The 19,086-nt window shown below is 45.2% G+C and overlaps 2 protein-coding genes across 5 annotated transcripts; one reads left to right on the top strand and one right to left on the bottom strand.

The window, feature by feature from the left end:
• Nucleotides 1–7,349: 7,349 nt before the first annotated feature.
• LOC123091573 (pentatricopeptide repeat-containing protein At4g18975, chloroplastic) lies at nt 7,350–12,004 on the top strand. Of its 4 annotated transcripts, none has more exons than XM_044513116.1 (10): nt 7,350–7,502; nt 8,497–8,587; nt 8,870–8,910; nt 9,002–9,111; nt 9,233–9,343; nt 9,938–10,081; nt 10,167–10,379; nt 10,497–10,695; nt 11,440–11,544; nt 11,638–12,004. In XM_044513116.1, the coding sequence occupies exons 2-10, from the start codon at nt 8,499–8,501 to the stop codon at nt 11,724–11,726; spliced, it is 1,101 nt and encodes a 366-aa protein (XP_044369051.1). In that variant the 5' UTR covers nt 7,350–7,502; nt 8,497–8,498; the 3' UTR covers nt 11,727–12,004. The 4 variants fall into 4 exon arrangements, with proteins under 4 accessions (XP_044369051.1, XP_044369054.1, XP_044369053.1 ...); XM_044513117.1 differs by lacking the exon at nt 7,350–7,502 and adding an exon at nt 7,562–8,170; XM_044513119.1 differs by lacking the exon at nt 8,497–8,587 and having other exon boundaries at nt 7,379–7,502; nt 8,870–9,111.
• A 4,418-nt stretch (nt 12,005–16,422) lies between these two features.
• On the bottom strand, nt 16,423–18,689 carry LOC123091574 (calcium uniporter protein 6, mitochondrial). Its single transcript, XM_044513120.1, has 2 exons — nt 18,154–18,689; nt 16,423–17,046 (listed from the first exon to the last, which is right to left on the bottom strand). The coding sequence occupies exons 1-2, from the start codon at nt 18,529–18,531 to the stop codon at nt 16,588–16,590; spliced, it is 837 nt and encodes a 278-aa protein (XP_044369055.1). The 5' UTR covers nt 18,532–18,689; the 3' UTR covers nt 16,423–16,587.
• Nucleotides 18,690–19,086: the final 397 nt, after the last annotated feature.

Here is a 19,086-nt window from a genome sequence, read left to right as displayed (position 1 = left end):
GTTGGTGTTCAGAGATTTAAGTGGTTAGTTGCAAAAAATTCTCCTCAGTTGGTTGCGTCCATATAGTACTTGGCTGTCCATATGCTCTGCAGTTGCAGCAGTTGTTTTGGTCAGTTGGCTCACTGTTTTTGTACTAGGTGGTTATCTATACTGTGTTCAGTTGCACAAGTTGCCTGCTCGGTTGGCTGCATCACTTTTACTAAGTTGGCTATTCATATGTTATACACTTGTGCCAGTTGCTCTACTTAGTTGGTTTTACTTAGTTGCATATGTTATACACTTTTACTAGTTGGCTGTTCCCCCCTCTGCTGTGTGCAACTAGGGACTCTTTGTTTGTACAATTTTAGCACCAATGCTTGCCAATTTTCCAATATAATCTACCCAATCCACCAGCGTTGTGGTGGCTGTGGTGGTTTATGTGTTATTCTCCTGCTTTGTGCAACTAGGACCCCTTGATTTGTGCAAATTAGTACCAATGCTTGCCAATTTTCCATTTTAATTTTTCTCAGTGTGCAAGTCTTTTGTTGTGGATGTGGTTGTTTTCATGTGTCTCCCTTCATGTTCAACTAGGGACGCTTTTTTCAGAATAAGTTATCTCACTGAGCTTGTTGCCTTTACTTAACTTTTTTCTATCTAGGTATTACTTGTCACAGTTGGCAAGTAATAATTAGGCAGAAAAAAGTTAGTTGGCTTATTTGATGTCCAGTTTGCACAAGGTTTACTGCCCAGTTGGCTGCATGATTGTAGTAGTTGGTTGTCCACATCTTCTAACTATGTTTTTTTGTTGTATTTCCTTCCGCAGGGAAAAAATGGTTATAATAGGAGGAGATGCGGGTGGCAATGAAGGAGATGTATTTTTATTCACTTTTTTTCTTTTGTTTTTGAGTTGTTTTTCAACTTATGCATGTATGCTAATGTCTTTTTTTCATGTTTTCTTTTGGTTGCTTAATTAGCGTTCTGGAAGTCAACCTCTTCGTCGGAACTCGAAGCGTCCTGCTAATCGCCAGCCACGCCCTGCGCAGAGTGTTGAGCAGGGAGAGGATGTTGAGGTAAGTGGCATGTTGATGACACAAGTCCATTTTTTTGGTTTTGTTTGGGTCATATAACATTTTTTTGTTTTTTCCCATGCTCATGTTTTTTTCTTAGGATGCTGATCAGTTCCGTGTTGTAAAGCGGACTAGACGTGCAACACTTGGCAAGGGAGCTGAGTCATCTTCTAGGGTAAGTAAAATCTCAAATATAAGTGTTTTTTCTCGCCTTTTTTAGATAGTGATGAAATTATGCAGCAGTTCGGAACACTATTTTTTGTTTTTTAGTCTGTCAATAACAACCTTTTTGTAGTTGACATCTCTAGTCATTTTGATTTAAATACAGTTGACATTAGTTGGCATTAGTTGGCATCTTGTAGTTCACTAGTTGGCATCTTTTCATAGTTGACATCAGTGGTCATTTTTTTGTGCAGGCAACAGTTGCTGGAGAAGCTGTCGCATCTTCCACAGCAGATGCTGAGGTATGCGGGTTTTTTGTGTGTTTTTATGAGCTATTTGAATAGTTCTTTGCAAACCTTTTTTTTAGTTACTGTTTTTCTTGTGTTGCAATATCATTTCTTATTGTTGCACATACACTAGAACTTTTTGTAGCTGCCAGGTCTCGTTCTTTTTTTATTTACTGTTTTATTGTTGCACATTCAGTTGCACAATGGCAGTCTTTGCAGTTGTCCTCATGAGCTTTATTAGTTGCACAAATACATCATATTAGTTGGCATGATCCATTTTATGAATATATAGCTCATTCTAATACTGATCCAAATGATGATTGCTAGTTTTTTTTCATTCTTGTTTTTTCTCTTGTGTTTAATGTTTGTGTAATGCTTTCATTTTCTAATCAACAGGGCAGCGGTGAAGGAGTTGAGGTGTATCCAGGGGAAGATGTGGAGCGACCATCACAAGCAGGCAGGATAAGGGCATCACCAGCGCGCTTTGCAAATTTCAACGCCTCTCTAACTCCACTACAGAAATCAGAGCTAGTTTCGAGGTCGGTCGGGGGGCTATTGAACTTATCAGACACACTTCCAGCGGACCTCACTAAGTTTCTGGTGCAGTCCTACCAGCCACAGACCTCTGAAATGGTTTTCCCAGGAAGGGGAAGGATCCGTGTCGATGCTGACAGTGTTCAGAGGGTATTTGATCTCCCAAACAAGGGTCCAAAAGTCAGATATTTAGTTGACAAGGATGCCACTAGGAGATTCAGACAGGCTTTCAACATAACTGGAAATTCTCATCCCCAGATCACTACATGGCTCAAGATGATTGAGCATATGGCTGGAAGAACGGATGACACATTTTTTATGGCCTGGCTTGCGATTGCCTTCAGTACTTTTCTAGCACCAACCACGGCCTTGAAGCTCAGCCCAAAGTGTTATGGACTTGTGCTAGATCATCAAATGCTAAAGAATACAAACATCTGCCTCTTTGTAGCAGAACACATTAACGAAGCTTTCCGGAACATGGACCAGGAGAAGCAAACTGTTTGCTGCTGCTTGTATCACTTGATGGTTAGTGAAAACGACCACTTTTTTCCATCTGTTCCTGTTCTTTCTGTGCAGTTATAGTTTGCTGAAATTCTCATAACAATAATTGAACTTGGCTTTTTCTTTTGTTTGGGTCTGGTGCAGATACTATACCTTGATGCGCTCGTACATGACATCCCAGTAAGCAACTGCGCGATACGATCGAATGCATGGGATAGTACTCTAATTGCCAAGGTGATCAAGAAGGATACTATCTCTCCTGGTGTGTTCGGCAAATTACAAGTGAGTTCTTTTTTGTTTTTTTCCAACAGTGTCTTCCTTCTATGTTCTTTTGATGTCTGGTCACTCTTTTTGGAAATTGCACAGAAAATTGTCATCAGTTGGCACAACAATGCATGTAGTTGCACAGATTATAACTTTAAGTTTGGCAATCTGCACACATGTTCATTTTAAATTGGCACACTATCTTTTTTAAGTTGCACAGTTTTACTAATCTTGTTGCACAGATGTGTTGCATCAGTTGGTAGGAACTTTTTTTTAGGTGCCATGTGTGTTGCACAGTTTTTGTGTCTTTGTTCAGTTGCATATATGTATAGTTGAATTTGTCTACCCCAGTATCTTGTTTGTAGTTGCACAGGTTGTAATGTGTGGTTTCATTCAACACACAAATCTATTTTGATAACCTTGTTATTTTCTGTTTCTCTTTTTTTTACATCAGCTTAAAGAGGAGTATAGAGGCACGGAGCAGACACCACTATTTGGTGGAATTTTGCAAGCTGAAGCATTTGTGGCATCCAAGTTACCAATAACATACAATCCGCAGGTTAGTGTTTTGCATACATAAACTTGTATCACTTACCAATATTTTTTCTATTGGTTGGGATGTATATTCAGTTGGACATGTATAACTTTTGTAGTTGCGAAAATTCAGAATTTAGTTGGCTGTGATGTATGTTCAGTTGCACATATAAGCTTTTGTAGTTGCACATGTTCTTTTGGATAGTCAAAGTGTTCATTTACAACCATTGTCATCAACTTTTGGCAGAAATGCATGGTTTTTACTTTGTGCCACAGTGCATGTGTAGTTGGCTAGAATCATGTTTTTTAGTTGGGCAGAAAGTGCGTATTAGTCGTTTTTGCTTATCACATCATGGTCAGTTACAGACATTTTTACTTTTTATTATTTTTTCTAACTGAATCAGTACTGAATCTTTTTTGTGTTGATGCAGAAAAAGGCAAAAATTGCGAAAGTGGTCAATGAGCTATGCAAGGCTGTAACTGAACAGGTTGGCACCTTCATTGAAGAAGTTGCCAAGATTGATGACGAGGAACCAGATATTGATCCTTACGTACAGCAGCCATCAATGCAAACTGGGGCATCACGCCGTGCTCCAAAAAGAAAGAGATGGCGGTCAACTATACAAGAAGAAGAAGAATTTGTTGAGGATGATTCAGAAGAAGATGAGGAAATGGGAGCAGCGATAGATGCTGACGATGATGAGGAGACAGATGCGGATGAATCAGAGGAGGAGGACAAGGATGAGGATGACAATGAAGAAGATGCAGAGGAGGAGGAGGATGAGGAGGAAGAGGAGGAGGAGGAGGAGGAGGAGGAGGACAAACAAGAAGAGGACAAAGGAGAGGAGGAGAACAAGGAAGAAGATAGTGATGCAGAGGAGGAGGAAGAAGAAGGTGAGGCCAGAGAGGGGGACGGGGACAAAGGGGCAGCAGTTGATGGCAGTGAGAGGGGAGAAGGCAAAGGCGCAGCAGCTGATGGCAGTGAGAGGGAAGAAGACGAGGATGAAGAAGACGAGGATGATTATGGTGATGATAAAGGGGGATCCAATGGAGGCAGCGACAGCAGCGATGACGATGATGATGACAACGCTCCTGGTTCTGGTGGTACAGGTGGCAACACATCCAGGAGGACTAGCATTCACGCCACCCCTGCGAGCAGCAGCAATTCATTGAGTAGCAGGAGCACACTACAGTTGTTGATTGACAAGACTTGCTGGAAAGACAAGGATTTGCCAAAGTCAAAGAAAAATGACGAAGCAGAGTCTCAGGGAAGCATTGATATGTTCAAGCTCTGCAACTTGAAGCCAGCTTTGCCAACCACCTTTCCCGTGCCAGATTTCAGCGACAAAGATATGTGTGAGAAGATCAACTTTGCCATTGACAAGAGCCTGTTCTTATCAACTAAAGCTGAAAAGAATCAAATTGACATGGAGGAAGCAGGAAAGGGTCTTGACTGGGTTCATTCAAAGGAAAAATACAAGGAATATTTAAAGCAGCTCCCAGACCTAAGCTCTAGCAAGAGCAAGGCAACATCCACGGCAAACCCTCATATGGTCCAGAAGTGTAAAGCAGTTTCAATGAAGAAGAATCTGCAGTTGCCTCAAACCAAGGAGAAGATGGTGAGTGAAGATGCTGAAGTAAATATGGTCAAGGAAGTTGTGCTTCAAACTGATATGCCAACAGTAGTGAGCAGAGAGCCAACCAATGTCAGAGAAGTTCAACAGATCAAGGGGAAGACTCCCCTTTCAACAGTCCCACCAAAACCACCTAAGCAGAAGATTGTCAAGTTTGCCAGGGGCGCAAAGGGGGAACAGGCCACAAAAGATTCGGGGTTCAGAGACGAGAGAGAGCTGCGAGCCGCAGCCATTGATGCAAGGGTGCCAAGCTCTGCCAGGTTGCTGCCAACTCAGACTGGAAAGATGCCAACTACAGATACCAGTGTGCCAACTGATGTGTCAGTTAGCGGTATGGTCACAGTCAAAACCACCACAGCTGGTCAGGAAGGCACCACTGCAACTGCAAGTCCCAAGGTGCCTACTGATAGAGATGCTTCAATGCCAAACACAAAAGGAGGTGATCCAACTATCAAAGTGTCGTCCTCAAGAGTTGTCTTTCAGCAACCATTAACACAAGAGGAGGTGTTCGACATTATAAGTAGGTGCAAGCCTCCAAGGCCGCCAACTACAACACTATTGCAAACCAAGTCAGTGAATGATGCACCCATGTTTGTGCCGCAAGGAGATGCCCTGGTCCTTGAACCCTTACGAAGATCAAACTCTTATCATGATGATGGGTTCTGCGATGCACCATCTTTTGACCTCGGCATAGATGGTGATGCTCCAGTAGTAGATACAGCGGAAGCCGGTGTGATTAGCATCGATGAGTGTGAGTTAGACCCAGCAGCTGTGAATGAAGGATGTGATGCTGCTGATGTTGGCAAGGCAATAGCTCAAGAACTAGATGTTGGTTTACCAGAGAATTGCCACACCCCGATATGCGCAGAACCAGAACTTGGCACGAGCAGTTCTTCGGGGCCACCTCTTGCACGAAGACAGAGGAGGGTAAGAAGGCCCGCAGCATCTCAAAGGTCTCCATTCATCGACTACAACAAGAACAAGACTTTCAGCACCAATGAGGTAGTGAACAAGCTTTACGCTGCCCTCTTGTATTGGGTCAGGCATCACAAAGGAGCAAATGATGGAGCTACCAGGTAAACTAACTCCCCACAGCCTACATACATATCTTTTTCAGTTGCATAGCACCAGCCACTTAGTTGCACAGAAAGCATAGTATGTTGCACAGAACAGGACTTTTAGTTGCACACTGTTCTTTTTTCATTTTCATGCACATTTTTTTTGCTGCTGTGACCCTTCGAGCTAACTTGTCTTTTTATTGCTTTCAAAAAAAATCAGCCCTGAGATAATTAGGTATGGTGCTTTCTACATTTCTTTAAAGGAGTTAGTTGATTCGATGAAGCCGGTTCAATGGTTGTCAAAAATTGTTATTGAGACTGGAATCTTACACATCATGGATAACTTACCAGAAGGGTCAAAGAAGGTTGTTATGCCACTGAGGTTTTCTGTAAGTTTTTCCAAAACCTTCTTTTTACCCTCATCTTTGTTCTGTAGCACTTTTCGTTGACCATTTGAGGGAGGCCTTTCACCTACTAAGGAGTTTTGAGCCATGTTTTAGTTGCACATTTATGAATTTTTCGTTGCACATGTTCAACAAAGCATTGGGCAGTCAATTTTTTGTTCATTTTGCAAATAATAACTAGAAGTTGGCTTTAATCATGTTTTAATTGGCCAGATAACTCGTTTTTAGTTGGCTTGTTTTAACACATCCAGGTGGTAGTTTTTGGCATGTTTAACACATCCAGCATGTTTAACATCTGGTGTGATGTGCCAGATTCACCTCTTTTTTGAAGCAGATTCTCCATGGATCCATGAAGAAGGGGGAAGTGAAGAGGTGCAGAGGGGGCTTACCTGCTCGATCTTACTGCCTGGTATGGCTCTGACCACCCTGCCCTTTAGATCTTGAAGCAGCTCCTTCTACTTTGGGGCTCCCATGGCGGCTGTGTAGGAGGAGGAAGAAGGGCTGGGGGCGATTGCGTTTGGATCTGTTTCTGGCGTGCAGAAGAAGAAGAAGGCAGCGTTGGTGGGGCTGAGGCGTGGGGGCGAGAGATGGAGTGGATTCTGCAACCTGGGCAGATCCTCCTTCTTTCGTGAGGAAGAAGAAGATAGCCAGGGCGTAGTTTGGCGAGGAGGGTGCACGTGATCCCGCAGGGCATGGTTTGGCGAGGAGGGTGCACGTGATCCCGCGGCCAGCTGGTGGGCGGGGCAGTTGCCTTTTTCGCTCCGACGGGCAGGGACCACGTGGGCGAGTGGGCGAGTGGGGGACTGTTTCCTCTTTTCGCTTGAGGGGGAACCAGGTGGTTTTTTTTTTCGGGTGGCCGCTGGCTAGCGATCCCAGGGCGGCCGGCCGCCCACTAGACGCGTCCTTAGTTCATAGCTAGATTTTGTACTATTTTTTGGTTAGAGTTAGTTCTGGGTTAGAATCTAACTCTAACCTTTAACCGAGTTAGAGTATCCAAACAGGGCCGAAGAGTAGGGAGGTCGGCCGCGACCTAGGAGCTCGGCGGCGCCGACCACCACGAGCATCGGCGGCTGCGCAGGTGTCGTTTCTCCCCGTTCCCTCTTCCTCTGCCCCACCCCAGTACCGCGTCCCATCCCCGTACCGCGCCGCATCCCATCCCCGTACCACATCCCATCCCAGCGCCGGTCGGCGACCAAGATGGAGGTCTGCGGCGGCCCGGGACCTCTAGCCCGCGCCCCCCTCTGGATCAGCCGCGCCCCCCTCTGGATCAGCCGCGCCCTGACCCCCTGGATCCACGTCCCCCTATGCCATGCCCCTCCGTCCTCCTGTACACCCCCTCTTTCTGCACCATGCTTGACAGAGCTGCAGCTCCTCTGCTTCTCTACTCCATGTCCGCTCCCTGTATGAATTCTTCTACTCTTCCAGCATGGCCATAGCCTACCTCCTCTTCTCCTCCTCCCTCCATATCCCTCTCTGATTAGCTAATTTTATAATGTTTACATCAGATGTTAGTACCAAAGTTCAGCCATTAAAATATTTTTGCCGAGATGTCTGATTTCATAATCAAGAGAATGTAGACAAGTGTTCAGTATGGGTATTAAGTTTCCTGCCATGTCTCATAAAGTTTATTGTTTCGAATTTGAGAGTACGTGTTGTTTGTTAATTCCAAAGTTTGTCATCCAAACATGATCTGGTATTGAAATCTCGGAGGCATTTCAAGGGCCAATTCACTGGACAACCAAACAGGTGAATTCGTATTCGTGCCATTTCATTTCCTCACTGATTTGGAATTCAGACCAATTCAATACGGAGCTCTCCAATGGAGACATCCAAATGAAGCGTTAGGCTATCGTTTATTCGTCTGTGGTAGCATAAATAAATCACTGAATGTCTTGTTGTTTACAGTTTATGCAAAGCCATTGTTGTTTACAGTTTATGTAAATCCATTGTTGTTTACATGATAGTTATTAATGACAACATTCAGAATTGAAATGTGTTCTTCTTTAGCTTGGCCGCCCAGCAATTTGTTTATAGCTCCGCCACTGATTAAGGGGCTTTCATTCCTCTCGCAGCCATGCTTGGCCATCTCCGGCGATCCTCCGGCATTCTGCGCCGCCTACCGATCGCCAGCTTCGCTCCCTCCGACCCTGCCACTGCATACTCGTGAGATTTGCTCCCTTTTATCCAATCCGCTGTCAAAACGTTCCCTTACTTTAAAAGCATCCTTGCTCCTTATCGGTTAGCTGGTGGCGTTCTTGCTCCATTTCTGGTGCAATATTACACTTTTCTAAATTTGAGTGGCACAATTATAAGCTTATAGCACGTGAGTTAAGCTTTCTGCTTGCTTCACTGCCTCTAATTCCATTCCATGACAAGATAACTTTTGAGAAAGTAAAACTTTTTTCACCTCTGACTTCTCCAAATAATATTGTCTGCATTGTGCAGGGGATGGAGTTTACACGCCGAGTCACTCTCGTTTGTTTCATGCAAGACCTTTCTTTCACTTCGCCATATTGAATCACCCTTCATTTTCTTCTAGATGATTGGCGCCTTTGATGAAATATCAATCCATGGCAGGTTGGTGCGGCAAGCATGCTACCAGGAATTTCTCTACAGATGATAAAGTTACCAATGGTCGTCGAGGGTATCGGCAAAAGGAGTTGAAGAAGCCAAGTACGGCCGTGAAGGTATTTCGACAGAGTTTAGCCCTGTGCTTCACATGTGGCCTTACACTTTTTTATAGCCTCATGCTGTTAATCCCAAGAATATGATGGACAACAGGTTAAGTAATTTGATTTTGCTTCACAGGATAATGATGCAATCATTGATCGCATACAAAAGAGCACAAGGGGGTTGAAAAAAGGGCCGGTTGGGCACACCCTTTCATCAGCAGAAAAAAGGAAATTCCTTACCAACACTGTATGTCATTACATAAAGATAGTCTTAATATTATCTTTTCTGTCTTTTGAGTTTATCATGCGTCAACGGTACTTATACTTTAGCTGGTGCCTGTAGAGCTCCGAATCACATGTTCGCATAATTTAAAGGATTGTATGTAATAACTAACAATCAAAATGTTGTTGCAGAAGTGCAATTTCACTTGTTATATACCAAATATGAACTATAAAAAGTTTTCTTGCGCCTTCAAGGCAAGTAATGAGCTTGCACTATGTAATCAACTAGCAACTGTTGTCCCTAAAAACTTTTAGTAGCTTATTCATTGCAATATGCTTAGTTGTTTACAAGTAAGTAGGTTTTACCAAACATTATCTTGGTTTCAACAACGGAATGACTTATCATATGCAGCTTAGCATGCAGTACTGGGTACACAAAAATAGCACTTTGGGCTAGAGTAGGAAATTTTGGGATTCACCTCAGTACACAAATTGCAGCCTTTATTTATGTAGAGAACACAGTATGGATAAGATGTGAAACCCAACTAGAGATTTTATTTATTGCTGGCAGTTAGCCACCGGAACAAATTAATTAACTACTGTTATCTCTAAATTGCAGCTTCTTGATCTTGAAGACTCAAAAGAAGCTGTTTACAGCACCCTTGATGCATGGATCGCCTTTGAGCAGGACTTTCCACTCGCCTCATTAAAGCAAGCAATTGTAGCTCTTGAAAAGGAGGAACAATGGCATAGAATTGTCCAAGTATTGCAGATTATAATTTAATTTATTTTTATTGAATTTATCTTTTATACAGTATGAATTAAATTTCTGCCAACTATAAACTTAGGTAATAAAATGGATGTTGAGCAAAGGGCAAGGAAATACCATCAGAACATACGAGCAATTAGTGCGTGCACTTGAGAAGGACAACAGAGCAGAGGAAGCACATAAAATTTGGGAGAAGAAAATAGCCCATGACCTGCATTCAGTTCCTTGGCGTTTCTGCGGTCTTATGTTGGCAATTTACTACAGAAACAATATGCTAGATAGGCTTATCAAGGTATGGACCTCGAACGTCTTCTACTCTTCACTGACTCTATCTACTCTTTTCCTTCACGTTATTGGCTGGTAATTTCTAATATTATCTTACCATTCCTTGCCTTCTCTGATGGCTTAGCTTTTCGGTGCCCTTGAAGCATGTGGTCGCAAGTGTCCTAGTAAAGAATATATACGGAAAGTTGAAGTTGCATATGAAATGCTTGGTCTATTAGAAGAGAAGAAGGATTTGCTTGAAAAGTACAAGGATTTGTACAATAAGCCATCAAATAGTGATAGAAAGAAAGATCGACGGTTCAAGAAGGCTGAGAAGAAAGCTGGTTAGTCCTGTGGCGCCTGTAATCCTTTATTTGCCCAATGACAGTCAAGCATTTCTGACAAGTTGAAATGGCTTGTTTCTGTTAAATACTTATAAATCCATTTCCGTGTATATGTAACCTTCTGATTGGTTTACACACACCCATTTAAGCAGAATAAGATACTGGAAGTTCAAAATGTGCTAATTCTGGAGAAATACCTGATTTAGTTTTACCCTTTATTTGCATGGTTATCTAGTCAAATTTGTTACTACTTAAGTTAATAAATAAACACCATTTATACATGAGCATGGTCTCCAGTATGCAAGTTTGACCGTTATATTTTATATGAATATGTTGGTTAAATTTTACACAATCGAAAATAGATATTTTATATTATTTTTACCTGTCAAAGTAAGAATTTGCTTGCTTTCTAAAATGCCGTCTATTTCTGAATGGAGCTAATTTATTGCACCTGGTATTCATCTTTCATTGCACTGATTTGTTAGCAAGAAAATACCAGTCATTGTTACATGGACATAGGTGCTTGGTGTATTTTGTAGTAGGATTTCCCAGTGTTCAACTCTACGCCACTTTCTTCAGAACTATTCTGAGAACCTTTTCATACCATGCTCGTGAATTTCCATTATGTTCAGAATTTTCTTGAGACATCACGCGGCAAACATTCTTGAAATTTCTGGCAGCTACTAGAAATTACTTCTTTTGCTATGATGCTGAAACTAATTATTAACAATATTATTTTCTCAGCTGATGATGGCAGCAAACAATTGGAGATGGAAACATCTGAAAACTTACCAGTTAATTCATGCCCTTCAGATAAGGAACTGGTTGCCAGCAGTGTCAAGATAAGAAGTAAAGCAATGCAGTTGCTGGCATATTAGTTTACAATTATGTTTCTCTAGCCGCTGACACTGACGTGTTATATTATTGTTGTTCCCCTTTCAGATACAACACCGATGGTGAGATCAGTATCAGACAAGAACGTGATGCAGCTAGTAATCTGTACCAGTAACACTTACTGGGCCAGCCAATAGTCCATTACTAATAGGAAACAGCATGAACATTGGAACCCCCTTATTCTTCCATAAATCATTGAAGTGCGGTGACTTTCATGTTGCCTTGGACAAATATTTCCCAGCGTTATCGTTGGCCAAAAAAGTTGTAATGTCTGAATATTGGAACAAGTGGGCGCATAGCTGTAGTCAACCAAGGGTTTACATGAGGAAACCAGTACTTTACCTCATGTACTCAGTGTGAGAATTGTTGTGCTGACATTTCTGTTTTCACACTAGAAAGCCAAATTCCTGTTATCCATCGCAATCTAATTTCTCTGCTTTTGTGGAGCTTTGCTACATTTTTTTATCCTGGTTCTGGAACTGCGGTTGATGTTTGCTCTGCGCGAGTTCGCAGGATTTTTCGTCAAAAAGAACCACCTGCCCAGTGAAATTGTCAAAAAAGACCACCTACGAGCGACAATGTCAAAAAGGACCACCTGCACCGTGGCGGCAGGTGCACCAGCCGACACGTGGCACCTGCCGCCACGGGATCTGGCGGCAGCACCTGCCGCAACTGGCTCGACCGGCAGCCTCAGCTGCACAGAATTTCGGTCGATGGCACACACAAGAACGGAACGGGCTGGCGATGTGGCACCTGCCGCCACGCTCCTTGGCGGCAGCCTGTGCTGCTTTTCACGCCAAACGGCACGTCCGTTGGTTCTTAGTGTGGCAGACGCATTGCTGGCCGTGGTGCCTCTGCCGTTTTGTTTTCTGTGCACCCATCTCTCTCTCGTTGCCCTGTGCTATGTGGAGTCATCTGGATTAATCCTAAATACAGGACTGACCGACTGAGGTGTTTAGTCTAACTCAATCAACAGAAAAGGCATCTGGCCAGTGCATCTCGACTAGCAAAGCGTCTGCCACCTATGGCCCAACAGAAAAGCAGCACAGGCTGCTGCCAGAGAGCGGGGCGGCGGGTGCCATGTCGCCAGCCCGTTCCGTTTTCGCATGCGTCGTCGGTCAAAATTCTATGCAGCTGAGGCTGCCGCCTAAGCCGGTGGCGGCAGGTGCTGCCGCCGGATCCCGTGGCGGCAGGTGCCACGTGTCGGCTGGCGCACCTGCCGCCACGGTGTAGATGGTCTTTTTTGACATTTTTGTCCATGGGTGGTCTTTTTTGACATTTTCGCTGGTCAAGGGGTCCTTTTTGTCAAAAATTCAGTTCGCAGAGGTTTGCTCACTCCAATAATGGTGCAAGCCTTTGAAATGGCAAACGTTAGAGCAATTCCAAGGTGCTGATGATTTTTGTCGTCCGCCCCCTTTTGCGTTTGGGTTGGCAGTGCACCCAACTTGCGGACGTGTTTTTTTCAAAAAAAATATAAATATCTTACACAGTTTTACAACCAAACAATTATATCATAGTTTACAAGACAAATAAAAATTAAATTGTCTCAGATACATTTAAGAAAAGATACATCTATTGGTTGCCAACATGAACCCACATATACTCAATCAAATCATTTTGCAGCTAAATGTGAGTTTCACAACAACGCATTTGATGATGAAATTAGGCGAACCGTGCAAACGTTGCTGCTCCTCCATGCTCAAGCACAACATTGTCACTCTGAAACTGAAACCCTTGGTCATAGATACGTTCCGGACGCTCATTCTCTGCGATCATATTCTGCATGATCACACAAGCAGTCATTACCTCCCACAACTTAGTGCTCCAAATTCTAGCAGGATACTAAACGATTGCCCATCAAGATTGCAGAACACCAAAGGCATGCTCCACATCCTTCCTAGCACTCTCTTGCTCTTGGACAAATCTCTTCCTCTTCTCTCCTACAGGATTGGAGATTGTCTTCATCAGAGTAGTCCATTGAGGATAAATATCGTCAGCTAGGTAGTATCCTTCGTTGTAGTTGTGGCCATTGATGTTAACATTGACCTTCGGGTAGTTGCCTTCGGCAAGCCTTGCAAACACCGGAGAGCGTTGAAGCACATTGATATCATTGTGAGATCCGGCCATGCCGAACAAAGAGTGCCAAATCCAGAGATCTTGTAATGCCATGGCCTCGAGTATGACGGTGCGAGCTTTAACATGGCCCCTTGCCGCCCCTGCCAAGCAGAAGGGCGGTTTTTCCACTCCCAGTGCATAAAATCTATGCTACCAAGCATCCCCGAAAAGCCCCTGCTGGCATTCATCACCAACAAGCGGGTTGTTGCAACATTTGGCTCTCTCAATTACTCAGGGCCAAACACTGCTATCACAGCCTTGCAGAACTTATACATGGACTCTAAACATGTGCACTCGCTCATACGGACATACTCATCAATGAGATCACCGGAAACTCCGTATGCAAGCATCCGAATAGCTGCAGTGCATTTTTAATAAGAGGAGAAGCCAATCTTCCCAAGGGCATCCTCCTTGCACTCAGACATATTTATCGTATGCCACCATTCCCTCCCGGATATGGTTGAAAACATGCCTAGCCATACAAAAATGCCGCCGGAATAGGTAATGTTTGAAGAGCGGGTTGGGTGTCTCGAAGTAGTCCTTCCAGAGTAGGAAATGACCGCTCTCTCGGTTGCGATCCAACGCTGGAGTGTGCCCCGGGATCGAGCCCCGGAACATCGGCTGCTGCCTACTAAGGTGGTCATGGACGACCAACACAGCAGCTGCAAGCTCCTCATTGTCGGATGAAGAGTCACCAGAGTCGCAAATGAAATTGTGGAAAAAGAACTCGTCGGCGGAGTCCATTTGTACATTGCGAGCAAAACCGTCGAATAGCTTGCGGGCATCGTCGAAGAAGCTGACCGGTGAAGCGCCACGCGCCTCCTCTGGACCAGGTAGCTGGCCTTGGCGGCGCCCGACAAGCGTGGCGGCGTCAGACGAGCGAGGTCGTTGCACTTTTGTCCGCTTCAGGAAGGGCCGGGGGCACGTGGGCGAGGTGGTGTTGGCGGCGATGTCAGGGAAGTTGCCACGATGTGGCGAGGCGGTGGTGGCAGCGACGTTGGAAGGTGGCGTGCTGCGAGGGAGGTATGTGGGCGCGGACGGGTGGCCTAGGCACCAGAACTGGGTGGTGGTGGCGACGGGGTGGGGCAGCCGGGTGTGCTGGCTGTCCATGGGAGGAAGAGAATGGCCTATGTGCCACCGACTAGCGGGCCAGGAAGAGAAGTAGGCAGGCATCGCGCGCGTCCTCCTTGTTTCCGCATCGATGCAAACGAGGTCTAAATTTGGACTGGAAATGGGTCAACAGACGGATAAAAGGCGGACGCACGTTTATTTGGGCCGATTTTTGTGTCCGTTTGGCGCGTGGACAAAATGGTTGGAGTTTAGCCCGCGGCCTCGTGGAACATGAGGACGTGCTGGGACGACTGCTGACGGGAAGAGCAGCCAGGCAAGGTTGCGAGAGTGGAGCAGCAGTAAATTGATGGGTGGTGGTGGGAAGCAACAAATCGACGGGGAACAAACCTATCTGTATCGAAAGGAGACCGAGAATCAATCAGGGAAAGGAGGCCGAGAGTTAGTCAGGGAAGAAGAACAACAAGAAGAAAATCAATCTAGATTGGATGAGCTGCGGTGGCCAAGGATAAGAGAAAACCTAGGGCTTCAATATCTTGTTACGAAATATGCAACGAGCATCTTCAATAGATGATGTTGATGTAAAAATAACTAAATTCATTTTCAAGGTCCCCAAATCCCTCTTCAACAGAAGATATAGATCCACCTCACGAAGATGTAAAATACAACACCTCGTGATACAAATTTACATCTCCAACCGTCGGAGATGTAAACACAGATGCAAAACTGAAAGCCGCGCGCCAACCCGACTTCCCCCGTCGCCGGTGCCATCGCTTTTCCGCCGTCCTCGGCCTAAAAATCGGCTGCATCACCTGTTTTTTCGTCACCGCGACGTCGCCTCCAGGTTTGAGCTTCCTCCGCCGCACCGCCACCGCGGATTCGAGCCGCACATCCGCCGCCCTCCGCTAGAAAATCGGCTGCGTCTGTCGTTTTTTCGTCGCCACGACGCCGCCGCCTGATTCGAGCTCCCCTACCACCCCGCCGATTCTGGATTCGAGCCGCACACCCGCCTCCATGCTGCCGCCACTTGATTCGTGCTTCTTGCGCCGCCCCGCCGCTGCTAATCCACCGCCCAATTTGAGCCCGCGCCGCTGTTAATCCGCCGCCCAATTCGAGCCCATGCTGCTGGCCATTTGAGCTCCCGCTGCCACATTTGAAGGCAAAGGCTCGAGCGCCGCGCCGCTCCTCATCGCTCGGCCGTTGGCGCTCCTTCGGTGCTCGGTCGCTGCCGCTTAGTCCGCAGCCCGCACCACCTCCATGCCGCCGTTGAACTAGTTTACATCTTCGTTTGCATCATCTGTTGGAGTTGCACTTTTACATCACAAATATACATAATCTATTGGAGTTGCCTTTTTTTTGAAGATGCAAAATGCACTTTTTGAAGATGCAAATTTTTACATCTCCTGTTTACATTTCCAAATTTGTATCCTGTTTACATCTCCAAATTTGTATCCTGTTTACATCTCCAAATTTGTATATTCTATTAGAGATGCTCTAACGAAGTGCAGATGATGGTGGCTGTCAGCTTGTCACCGCATTGGGCTGACAGCCCAAGCCCTGGCCTTGCCGGCGCTGCAAGATTGATAGTTGAACACTTGCAGAGCTGTGACCACAACCACAGCTCGCACACCCACTTGATACACACAGGGCTAAATAAGCTTAAACTCTTAGGTTTAACCTGTTAGGCGACAGCTGGTTTATGTAAATATATATATATCACTTTGGTAATACAAACTCAGTATAAGATAATGCAAACGGCCGCTCTTCTAAAAGCTAGAGATGACACTGTCAGCATCAAGAAACAACTGAGAAACTTCAGCTCAGGTGTTGCGAGTCATGCCCCTGAGAATGATGGTCTTCCAGAGGGCACTTGCAATGTTTCTGCAGCTCCAGGTACTTCTCCATGTTGAAACCATGCTTCACGCAAAGCTTTCTCCTCCTCGACTCAAACATCCTCTCCATGAAGTCTTGATACGTCGGGTCCCTTGAGGTGATGACGAAGTAGGCATAGCCAACCAGCAGCCCCGAGGTGGTCGTGAAGAAGGCGATCGGCTCCATCACGTCCCATGAGAACTCCCAGAACGTGAGACGGAAGAAGATCCCAACCTGGATCATGAAGAACCCTAAGCCAGTCCACAGGACTCGCCGGACTTGCTTGTGTGCCAGCTTGTCGATCTCTTCCTTCTTTTCCTGGAGCTGCTTAAACTCTTCCTTTCTCGTGTCGTTGTCTGGTGCGAGTGCAAGCGGCACCGCCCTTCTGACCAGGTCCACAACCTAAAAACAGTGATTGACCATAAATATATCAGTTGAAAATTGAACTGCATGTCCGCCTTTTTTCGTATAGCATAAGAAAAACCAGATATTCCCTCCGTCCCATAATATAAGATGTTTTTGCAAGCTAGGCTAGCTTGCAGAAACGTGTTATATTGTGGGACAGAGGGAGTAACTCACAACCATACATAAACGATCACCACAAAAGATTTCAAAGTTGTCACTTGCCCACATATGAAAGCAACAGAAACAACGTTATGCTGAATTATTGATGAGGCAATCCTTGTTGAATAAAGATAAAGTTTTTGGATTTATTGCCCACATGTGAGGTGGATGCTTGGATGCTTTTAACTGGTGTAGGCATCACCTAAATAGGAACACAATGTCCACTTTTCTGCTCACAGGATTCTAAGGTCCTTATTCTGACCAGGGTAGGTGAAGAGAAGGGAGATCCCTTATTTCTACCACATGAGGTGAATTGTCCAATCTTGTTTTTTATAACTCTGATAAAATTAATCTACGCACCTGCTGAATATATGCTACTTCAGCTAAATTATTGTTACCTCCCAATTATACCCAACACTAGTCCTTTCCACTGTTCGTTGTTCATCCACGCAATTAAACACAATTCCGCAATTTAACAGTGGTCAATATTATCTAATTGATTCGGCCAGCAAATCAGTCTACATGACTCCCTATGGCGCAGCGGTTCAAACAGGGAATGCATGACCCCAATACATACATTTCCCACTTACAACATAATTATAGGCCGAAAATAAAAACTGAGGTGAATGAAATTGCATTTGAAGCCACTGTATTTCTACCAAATTTGATCAGCTTTGAGTTGCAACCTATTCAACCTATGTAGTGATCTGGTAAATTAGTGATCATAGAACATCCAATTCGCAAATATTACTAAACTGTAGTAGTCAAAAAGTTTGCGCTTTCACGAGTAAATCTCTCCGTGCAGAAGGACTCGAATCACTAAATAAATGCTGCCAATTGGAATCGGAGAACAGATCGTCGTGAAAGCACCTCGTTTAGTTAGGTTTAGGTACGAAAGAGGGAAGGTGCCAGTGAAGAAAAACCTAGCAAGAGCAAAATGTTGACCTTCTCGGGGTGGAGGTACGCCTTGTCCCGAAAGAGAAGCACGACGCCAGCGTCATCCATGGCCCGGGCCAGCACCTCCGCCTCGCCGCGCGTGCGGGCCGCGCCGGCCTCGACGCAGGCGTCGAGGAGCTCCCCGTAGCCGACCACCTCGCCCCGCCCGTCCTCCCGCAGCCGCCTCTTGAGCGCCTCCACGCCCACGAGCCGCACCAGACGCCGCGCCTCCGCCGGCGTCACCTCCGCATCCGGACCCCGACGCGGCTGCGGCGGCGGGGAGAAGAGGCGGAGGTGCCGCAGAGTGCAGGCCGCCGTGGAGGGTGCCGGAGACAGGGAGGGCCTCCGGAGGGGCACGAGGAGGCGGGAAGCGGCTGTGCGCAACATGACGGTGGTGGTGGCCGGTGCCGGCGGTCCGCGTGCGAAGGCGAGGAAGCTCACGAGATGGCCTCTTTTCGGACGAGGAGGCGTTTCTGTCTATCGCCGTCAGGGCCGGAAATGCTGCATAAACGTAATCTTCAGATTTTCTATGTGCAGTCAAACACTTTTTGTGTACTATTCTTTTCTTATGCAATTGTTGTCTGCTGCCGACGGCTGCTAAAGGGTATGGAACCTCAAAAAACTACTTGCAAATAGAGATACATTATTGAGATATATACCTTGCCTCATATGAATTCGAAACATAAGATCTACTCCCTGCGTCTCAAGATATAAGAACGTTTTTGATATTAGCATAATGTCAAAAACGTTCTTATATTTTGGGACGGAGGGAGTAAATGACACATGAAGTCTAGATGAAACGAAAAATAAGTGAGAGAGTATACTGGAAGCCTCAAAGAGATTTGAGGTCGTGTTAATGTTTTTATTAACAAATATAGATGATTTTAAAGCTTTGTATTGCATTAATCAAATGGCTAATTTTTAAATAAAGTACCGTTACAA

This window comes from Triticum aestivum, chromosome 4B, assembly GCF_018294505.1.
Source record: "Triticum aestivum cultivar Chinese Spring chromosome 4B, IWGSC CS RefSeq v2.1, whole genome shotgun sequence".
NCBI classification, from domain to species: domain Eukaryota; kingdom Viridiplantae; phylum Streptophyta; class Magnoliopsida; order Poales; family Poaceae; genus Triticum; species Triticum aestivum.
Note: the sequence above shows the minus strand (reverse complement) of the source record. Positions and strands in the feature narration are given on the sequence as shown.